Genomic DNA, 10085 nt, shown 5'->3' with positions numbered 1-10085 from the left:
AATGAAAGCATATCATCATCGTCAAGCATATCTATTTTCACGTATACATCTACATCAAGTTTATCAATCAAGCATGAGAAGAAATTATTTCTGTCAGGCATCAACATTTCACAGTGCAAAATAATATGGCAATCATAGTCACAGCAATGTCTATTACAGTGGTTACATTCTGTCGACACTTTTGCTCTTGATGCCATTTTAATACAAAATTTTAATACAAAACGTCTAAATTCCCTTTTTGCATTTTTATAGGATTTGTATAATCTAGAGTTTCCTCCCCGTGGTCTATTATCCGCTATCCATTCTCGTCTGGCCACCCTCATTTCACAGTGGGACTGATTTAACCCATCATTTTTCCAGTAGGGCTTCAAATGTGATCTATACACACTTTGGGGGATATGGTTAGAGCTGGCCTTCATAAGACATTTACTTAGCTCTCCGTTAAAATGCTCTATGACATCAGGTTGAATGTGGTCAGATGCTATACATACGGAGGAATGAAGTGTGTCAACTTCTTTTGTATACATATTTATGTGTATTTCGTCTGCTTTGTGCCACTTTGGAACATGTGTTGTTTCCCACATTAGATGGGGTTTGATGTGTACATTGTATGCAGACATCCGAAGTATCGTACTGACATTGATCAAGTATGCTGCACTGGATGATGCAGTTACGCATGTTGGATGGTATGAGGGCATAGTCAATAAGTGATGTATAAACATTGTCTTTACTTCTGTACGTATACCCGGGACCTGTGTTGCATAGGTTATGAGTTACACTAACTAGGTGCCTATGATCTATTACCTTTAGGAGTAGCTTATCACTAGGAGACATGTTTATTCTGTGGATATCAGAATTTTAATCACCTTTGGCACTTAAAGTATCATACATGTCACTGAGTTCATCTAATGCGTTAACATACACTGAATGTAAGACGTTTGTTGAGGGAAGACGGCAACATATAACCCTTAGCATTAGTAGTAGCAGCTACAAGGAAATGAGAGTTAGTATGTAGCGACTTAGCACTCCACATGGATGTATCATTGCATAGAATAGCTGTGCCACCAGAGCCTCAGGCAGAAAGTAATTGTGAATTGCATGAATAGGTAATAACTGAAAAACATTAGTCATTAAATCTATACTCATAATCCGGCGAAAGCCAGTGTTTCTGAACAGCCAGTATGTCCACTGAGTTTGGAATTACACTATTTATACCCCGTGCACCATATAACAGACCTCGTACATTCCAGGTAAGAAGACTAAGAGTCATAACTGAAGACACAAGGGACACTTGTTTCAGCACTAATGCATGTTTTCTACTGACGTCGTTGGTTGTTATCACTGTACTGACCGTGCTTTTCATAGTTCCTGAAGCGCGGAACGTAGTCACGACATTGTATATCTTCAACTTTTTGTCATTAATGACATAATCATAATCGTCACACGACATATTGACTTGAACTGTGTATGTCTGTATTGTCGTAGTGGACACGTTTCTTCAGCAGGCGTGCATGAGTAACACGTACGTGGCGTTCATGTTCGTAGTCAAAGATTAACTGTTTGACATCATCAAAAGATTTGTCTGCCCTGATATTAGAGAGTACAACTCTTTTGGTCCGAGTAGGATTTAGCCAGTGACTTGATCTTGTAGGTGCTTGGAGGTTTACCAGAGTGACTTCCTGAGTGAGGATGAACAGGGTGAGAGTTGTCACCATCTTCCATGCCGGAAAACACTAGACCATGGACGTTATCATTGTAGACGTTCCACAGAAAATCAGTGTTCGTCAAATCTACCATACGTGGTTTCTCCTTTGGTTTTGAAGTCGTTGTTTCTGATGTTGTATTTTGTGAGATTCTCTCCTTGTATGATGTGCTCTGTTTGTCAGTCTTTTCGTTGTCATGACTGTTTGCGTTCGTTGAAGGTTGTGTGGGTGTGGGTTGGCACTGGGAAGTGTCAGGGGTCATCGTTGTTGATGCAGTTTGAGTGTTCCGTTCCTGTTCATCGCTGGTCTGTGTGCTTTAGGCCTCGTCGGATTCTTCTATTGTTGGCCAATCAGTACCGGACAAGAGCGTTGTGTCATCGGCCAATTACACACAGGGTATATAGATGGCATAAACAGAGAGGCCATCGTTTGCTTTCCTTAGTTCGCATATAAGGTCATTTATGAAAACGAGAAAGAACCATGCTGACATAACTCGACCTTGGCCAACACCTTGTTTAAAGGGAAGACTCCATTGTTGGACATGCGTGCCGAGATAGTTTTGTTATTGCAAATAGTTTTACAGATTTTGCCCAAAAATAACATTAAACTCGTTTTCACGGCATTGTTTTCCTGTAATGCTCAGCTGAAAGTAGGTCCTTCCTCAAGTAGTACAGCTGTACAGAGCATGAGATAAGTAGCACTTTTTCTCAGAGTGATGTTACGTGCGACCATCCCCTTCGACGATCAGACACTAAGTCACGTCATGAGACGCATATTTTGACACATATTGTGACAAGGATTTTCACAACTTCATCTTTCTCTCAAAAGGTTAGTTTTAATACTAGATTATAAACATTATGTAGGATGTAATATTTGTGTTAGTACAGCATGTATAATGTAAACATTATTTTAGTGTAGGATATACTTGGGTGATTCGAGTGTATGAACGTATTTTATGTCATAAGTACAGTAACGATAATATACACACCATTCATGTTTATGATTTTCTGATATAATGTACTACCAAAAAAAATTTATGATAAAGGCGACATATATTAGTATTTATGTCCGCCATATTGTCCGCCATGAGAAATGTGTGTTGTGTATAATTATGAGCATATTGCAGCACAGGTAATGTTGTGTTAGCAATTAGATAAGAGTATATATTTATGTAGCCTAATTAAGGTTTATCAATGACATTCTATTTGAGATTATGTTTGTAGTAGGTTTAGATTGAATTAATATGGCAGTAGATTACTATGTATATTATTTTATGATATTTAAGTTCGAGTGACATGTGTATGTTATTCATAGATAGATCTGCAGTGACAAGTGATTTTGCGTTCTTTCAACTGAGTGCCACACATTCGGTAGGCATAGTAATTTATTTATTTATTTTTTATATTTCATGTATGTACAATTTACATCTTGCATATAAAAGTGCACTGATGCAGTTGAAGTAATATGGAAAACATTATGAATGATGTGGTGACTGCATTTTATTTATTATATCAATAACGGTGATACGTGCAATGTTTTAATGTGTATAACTATGTACTTATTATTTGTTCAGTTATGTTACAGGGTGAATATTGATATTGATAATAAACGTGTGGCTTCTTTGTCACATCTCACCCCAGCAGGCGTTGGTCTTAACTGTGTGATTTACACCACCCTAACCAGCTACAGTAACGCTTTTCAAGCTTCTTCGACGCCCTCTTGCTAAATTAACGGGGCGTTTTGGTAACTTATAATTACACAAGGGTTTGTAAGGACTATTTTCGCATGTAAATGACATTTTCATTTACCAAATAATACGACATATTTATTGTTATGGACCCCCTATGGGTGTCACTGATGAGGTTTGCAGCGAGCCCCTATAGAGTTTCTATTTTGGATGCTGTTGTTTGATTCTCGAATGTTTTGAATTGCCGTGATATTCATTTTCGAGATTGACATACCGTGTTTGTTTGTTTGTTTGTCGGTTTGGTTCGCACTCAAAAAATATCACCTACATGACGGCAGTCTGTTGAATCACGACTAGATAATCTCGATGCAATTTTTACTGTGTAAGGAGCCGAACAATTCCACTGTTTCAGGACGCGCAGACGGTGACTTGCCTATCCCTAAGTATTAATCATCTTAAGAATGCAGGTTTTCACATAACCACATAAGTTTCAGATATATTGAAAACAACAACCGACACGGTTCTCCACTGGCTGTTGTTCATATTGCATTCACTAACTCACTGTAAATCGATCGATTCTATTCATACAGTCGGTACCTTTCCGTTAGGCTCACGCAGGAAAGGGCATGTACGAATTCGGACGTGCACTTTGGTCAGAGATTGCGCATCGCAACTGACGAACTAGTTTAGTCGTCAAGCTGCTCGCAAAGAAGGAAGTACATATCACTCTCGGGACGTATCCCGGTAAGACACTGGCTGCTGTCACCAGGACGAGTACGTAATGTTTATATGTTTACTCTAATCATAAACTGATACATGACATAAAAAATCTGCAGAAGTTATTTGCATTGTGTGTTCAGTCGTTTATTCTGTCTCGTGAGTCTGCATTGTGTAAACATGAAGCTGCTTACTGGAACAGTTCTTGGAGTAGATTAAGTTAGTTAATATTGTACAGCGTTTCGCGACATCATGGTATTGTGCAAAGGAACAGTTTGTCGTACTTTATAGCGCGACTTTGTGAAATGTTTTTATAAATAGATCCAACCGTGTTGGGAAATCCCGAGCTGTAATTACCAGCTTTCTGGTTTTCCCCTTCTTTATATAGTTCCAAGCCGTGGGTCGTGAACTTATGTTATCTATCGTGATTTAGTGTAGGGGGTTTGATCGCGTTACACCATCATGGTGTATGAGTAGGTGTTTCACTGTTTTGAGATATCGTTATTGGACATGCAGTCAGGAGTGCGGCAATCACCACAGGGTCAAGGTCTTCTGTTACAGTCACATGATGGGACCGGACACTGTACAGTGTACTGTTGGCATCTTGATGAGTTTTGCTTTCACTCTGAAACTCTTCCCTTTAGATCTCCATCATAACTGAGTAGGTGTTTTACTGTTTTGAGATATCTTTATTGACATCACAAATGATGGAACAGGAAACAGGCATCTGTTTTTACATGCAAATCAACCATGGCATCGAACTGTCTAATTATTTGAAACTAATCTCTTATTTAGATCGTGGCAATGGCATCATCTTGTGAAAGAGCCATAGCGAAAATAGCAGCTGTCGTTCTTCAGGGGGCTTCTCTGGAGAACACATCGATCGAAAATAAGCATGTTTTGAAGACATGCATCATTGCCAGCTTAACACAGCATACCCATCGACTGCAGCAAATGCTGCATTCTGAGGGTCGACCTGAAGGAAACGTAAAAGCAATGAAGATTAAATTGGAGCACATGGATGACGATTTGATGCAGTGTTTCGGACAGAGGCACGCTCAGTTGGCCTGTGAAACCCGCGAAGGTGAGTGCACACAGTGCTGTTATTGCAGATTCTGAATTGAAGAAAATGTTTGCGAAGTATGTGATAATATAAGCATGTCATCTAGGGGGAGTGCTTGCATTAAGCCAGCAACGCACAAAACTGTTGTCATTCACAAGTAGCCATCCGGGTTAAGAACTTAATGTCATCCGCTCAGGAAAAATGTATGGATATATCCGCAAGACCAAGGAGGGTTTGGTAACATTTACATCCCAAATTGGCGATCTTTTTCAATTTATGTTCCCTTCACTAGCCCACTTTGCGCGATAGGAGCGGTAGATGTTACTGTGGCACCTATAGACAGTTAACCGGTATAGCCTTTGCCTCTATTGGCAACGCTGGTGTTTGGACAGTAGATCCTTTCGCCTAAACAATGATCTGTCCCTTGTCAAGTTGTCATCTCCTGAAATGTACGTTCCGTGATTCAATGAAACAGCAGTGATGACGACGACTGCTAATATTGTAATTGTAAACCACTTGATAGCCGTTCGAAGCGAGGCGAGGGATCAGCTGATCGTTCCCACTAGCTGGCTTCAACACCATTTCCCTCTAGCTACATTAAACACCATTTTCCTCTGACTAGCCTCAACACAACTTCCCATTAGCTGTCTCGAACACCATTTCCCTCTAGCTACATTAAACACCGTTTTCCACAAGGCAGTTTCAACACAACTTCCCATTAGTTGTCTTCAACAGCCTTCCCCATTAGCTGTTTTCAACACCATTCCCCACTAGCTACATTAAACACCATTTTCCACTGACTAGCCTCAAACACAACTTCCCAATAGCTGTCTTCAACACCATTTCCCCATAGCTAGCTTTATACGTACTTCAGGATCTACTCATCTAAACTCTGTGCAAAAGATATCTGTTTAACTCTAGAAACAACACAGGATGGAACAATAATTTTTTCCTTGTGGTTGTAAAAATATATACTGAAAGGTGTAGATCTGACAGTCTCATCCAGCACGATGAGTCTGAAAACATGATAAAACATTGCTCATTCCATTCTTCATCCCACCTTACTATCACAACACCCTTGTCTGTTTACAACTTCACTCAAAGTGACCACACTCCATTTAAAACAGACGTCAAGCCTATGAAGTGACAGTTGTTCGAATTCAGTCAATATATAAAGGTTATCACGCGAGTGTGTTTGGGGATGGTAAATATCCTGCATTAGGAATAAACATTGTATTTAGCGAGCCTTGGCTCATTAATATGTATTACATCAGAGGGTAAGTGATGTGTCACTCGGTCAGTGACAGTAGCCAATATAGTTCCAAATGAAATCTGTTTCTTATACAATGGCGAAACAACATAAACGCAAAACAACAATTGTTTTTAGTTGCCTTTCGCGGCAATCCATCTGTCTGTCCGCTAGAGTAACTACCCTTTGTCAAAGGGAAGCTACTCTAACCCTAGTCTATGAGACGTCACGGCCACGTTCAGACGTTGTTGACAGTCGGCCTGTCCTGTCATAACGTTAAGAAGTGTAGTCTGATGTACACACATCGACAAAACGAAACAAGGTAAAAATATATAAAAATATATTTCGGGCAAATCCAACAATTTTAATTTGTGGAGAAGGTTTTAAGCCGCAGAGGTCTACAAGCACAGATATGGCTACTGATCCCGCTTGGCTAGGCCTCGTGCCCTCGCAAAATTGTTTCGATATTTATATCTCCAAAGTTGCCAAAACTTATAAAATGCCTTATCTACGTCACAGTTAGACACTGATTTTCAGTATATTAGACTGTTCTTTTGAAAATGATAGCAATTATCCCTGTTGTTTATCCAGATTCCCGATGGTTAATTCTGACTCGATCGCCGAATGACGAGGGCGACGCCATGTTTGTTTATAAACACTGAAAGTAGTCCCTACCTTTGATATTTGCATCTCTATCCGCATTTGACCCCAACGGATATCGTTTTTATCCGTTGGCTTTATATGAGAAACCTACCCATTATATGATAAATATCAATATCATTAGCGTACATTCAAATACTTACACATGCATATTCTTAGATAGATCCAATCTGGTTGTCATAGGAACAACTCCTATCTCATAATTATATTCGTATATTTTCAGATCCCTGCCCTGCGACAACCGACAGTCACATGACTGTAATCAAGAAGCTATCACCTGTGCTCACCAAAGATCTGCGGTTAGAAGGAACTGATATTCTTGACAGGCTACTTCAAGCAGATGTCCTGTCAGAGGCAGGCAGGAGCAGTATTCTCACTCGCCCGTCTACTCATGCAAAGAACGCAGCTTTCCTGAAGTTTTGCAATGGCTGTACTTCTTCACAATTCACAGCAACGGTTGTTCCTGCTCTAAAGGCATGCAATGATGAAGTGAACACACAGTTAGCGTGTGAAATTGAAAGGGAATTGTCCCTCCCGCTTCTCGTTGTTCACGATCCAAATGGATCTCTCTGCAAGTTCTGTAGTATTCGGAGCAAGGTGAATCTTCGCCGACTGGCTGACGTAATGTATCAAATGAACGCCATATCGGATCAGCAGAGAGAAGACCTGTCATCCCCCAACCTGTCACATGATATAAAATGGAAACAATTGTCAAAGATGAAGAGACCGAAATGGTTTGCATTTTCTCTGAAGAAGAAATATCCTGAAGTTTACAGAGATGTGCGTTGGACACCGTTCAGTGCACTGTGTTGCTCGTGTGAGGATATAAGCACCACTGTAAACACACACGAAGAAACTGATAATGGCGCAAAACAGCACCGCTTGATGCAAAGGGGAAAATCACGCATGGTAAATAGGCCAACTGTTCAACGCATTATAACGCAACCCTTGAATTCCCGGTTGGTCACTGGTGTGAAACGCGCCCGCCATGTATGTGAGACCCCAACACAATGCGTTTCACATGTCGAACGTTATTTGGAGAATACTAAGAAGACCACAGTGTTTCAACACGTGAAACAGTGCTGCACCGACTTCTTACATAGGTCATAAAGCCTGCGTGACGCAACCCGGGTGGCTTCTTGGCTCCTAGGAAATCCTAGGACTAGCCCAGATCCAAACTAAAGCATATATAGCACTTGTACATAAGTCTCCATAAAGTTTTCCGTATATAGTTTCTGGTAGGGACTGTCTGTGATCCTTTTCATTATCTTTTCTTCAACGTCTTTGTTCCACGTGTGCACTCTGACACATGATGGTCAGTAAATTCGAGACAACAATATTAACCGTCCAGTATATGCAGCATCCTATGCTAAGAAGTAACATTTAGACAACTCGATCAAAGAATATACACACAATGGTTCATTCCCAATTAAATCAACTTGGCGAGCTCTTGTAATCAGACGTCTATCAGAGACTGAACACATTTGGAGAGAGAGACTAGCACAGAGACCAGATCTTTCACAGTACCATATAATTCATACACGGTTACAAATGCATGTTATGTAGAATGTAATGCATCTCTATCCACTTTAAAAACACCTGCAACTTTGTATTAAAACCGGATCAAGATCAAATGTGTCGAAATAATGTAAGCATTGTGATAGACATTGCTTTGACTATGCTTGCCATAATATATTGCCCCGTGTCTGACGGAAATGATTTCTTTTCATGTCTGATTGATAAGCAGGATGTTGATGTTTATGTGAAAAAAGACATGCTTGTCGACGATGATCTGCTTTCGTTATTTCTCGGGCAGATGATTATGACACTTGGGAATTCATCACACTGTCTTTCTGCGACTTTATGTCTACTAGTCACATATACCTTACTGCACTCACATTGTACATTGTAAATTGTGTATTCATGAGCACTGTGTGACATGATTTCATTATATACAGTCAAGGAATCTAAGTAATATACTTGCCTGTGTAAGATCTTTGGAACTCTGAAGGCGATAAGGAGATAAAGAAATCCATTCCTTCATTCAATGATTTTCAGTCGTTCATTCACATTATTGTCAAGTGAGTTTGCCCTCCCCAAATGGAATCTGTTTCGGCGGATAATCAAGACTAATCACTTGCACTGATGTTTTGTAGTTGATTTGATGAAATACAGATCGGGTCCTAAAGTAAGACACCCACACACTCATATAATGATAGGTATTTATTTGTTGGTCGAAATATTATTGTCTCGTACTGTGACGATACAAATATTACAATTGATTGACTGATTGATAGTTTATGCTCACTCTATACATTATACTAGCGTCAAACACACTCTTCGTTTGTTGTTGTGCAATGGTCGAATTTTGGTGACTGGCTAGTATTAAATTCTGAGTGTCTTACTTTGACCTTTGTTGTCCCGATTTGACTGTTTCACACAAACCCTTTGTGATATACATGCAATGTACTTTGTAGACCAGTGTAAATAAATCAGTTGTGTTTTGTTCTCTTACATGTACGACGATTGTGCTGACTGGAAGCATTCAGATAAAATGTTGTTTTCATATACTTAGTACCATATATGAACATGTGTAAATGTCAACAATAGTTGTAGCAGGTTATAACTAATGATTCTGGTTTTGTGATCAATAAAGATAATGAGTTCATGTTTGTGGTAAATTCATTATAGCATCGTAACACAGGCTGACTTCCCTCTCCCAAGTCAGTGAGTGAGTGAGTGAGATGTGTTTGATGCCTCTATGAGCAGTATGTCAGTTGTACCCATTCGTGTCAGCTAGATGTGGGAGGAAGGCCTGTGTCAGCTAGATGTGGGAGGAAGGCCCGTGTGGTGGATGTGGGAGGAAGGCCTGTGTCAGCTAGATGTGGGAGGAAGGCCTGTGTGTGGTGGATGTGGGAGGAAGGCCTGTGTTAGCTAGATGTGGGAGGAAGGCCTATGTGTGGTGGATGTGGGAGGAAGGCCTGTGTGTGGTGGATGCGGGAGGAA

The 10085-nt window shown here is 40.1% G+C and overlaps 1 protein-coding gene across 3 annotated transcripts; it reads left to right on the top strand.

Annotated features, from left to right (window-relative positions):
- Positions 1-4048: 4048 nt before the first annotated feature.
- Positions 4049-9747, top strand: LOC124129495. Of its 3 annotated transcripts, none has more exons than XM_046492987.2 (3): positions 4049-4164; positions 4903-5191; positions 7303-9747. In XM_046492987.2, the coding sequence occupies exons 2-3, from the start codon at positions 4912-4914 to the stop codon at positions 8187-8189; spliced, it is 1167 nt and encodes a 388-aa protein (XP_046348943.2). In that variant the 5' UTR covers positions 4049-4164; positions 4903-4911; the 3' UTR covers positions 8190-9747. The 3 variants fall into 3 exon arrangements, with proteins under 3 accessions (XP_046348943.2, XP_048241210.1, XP_048241209.1); XM_048385253.1 differs by having other exon boundaries at positions 4052-4134; XM_048385252.1 differs by lacking the exon at positions 4049-4164 and adding an exon at positions 4530-4768.
- The last annotated feature ends 338 nt before the right edge of the window (positions 9748-10085 follow it).

Source organism: Haliotis rufescens, unplaced genomic scaffold, assembly GCF_023055435.1.
Source record: "Haliotis rufescens isolate VD_foot unplaced genomic scaffold, xgHalRufe1.0.p SCAF_56, whole genome shotgun sequence".
Classification (NCBI taxonomy): Eukaryota; Metazoa; Mollusca; class Gastropoda; order Lepetellida; family Haliotidae; genus Haliotis; species Haliotis rufescens.
This window is presented reverse-complemented; position numbering and strand designations above follow the sequence as displayed.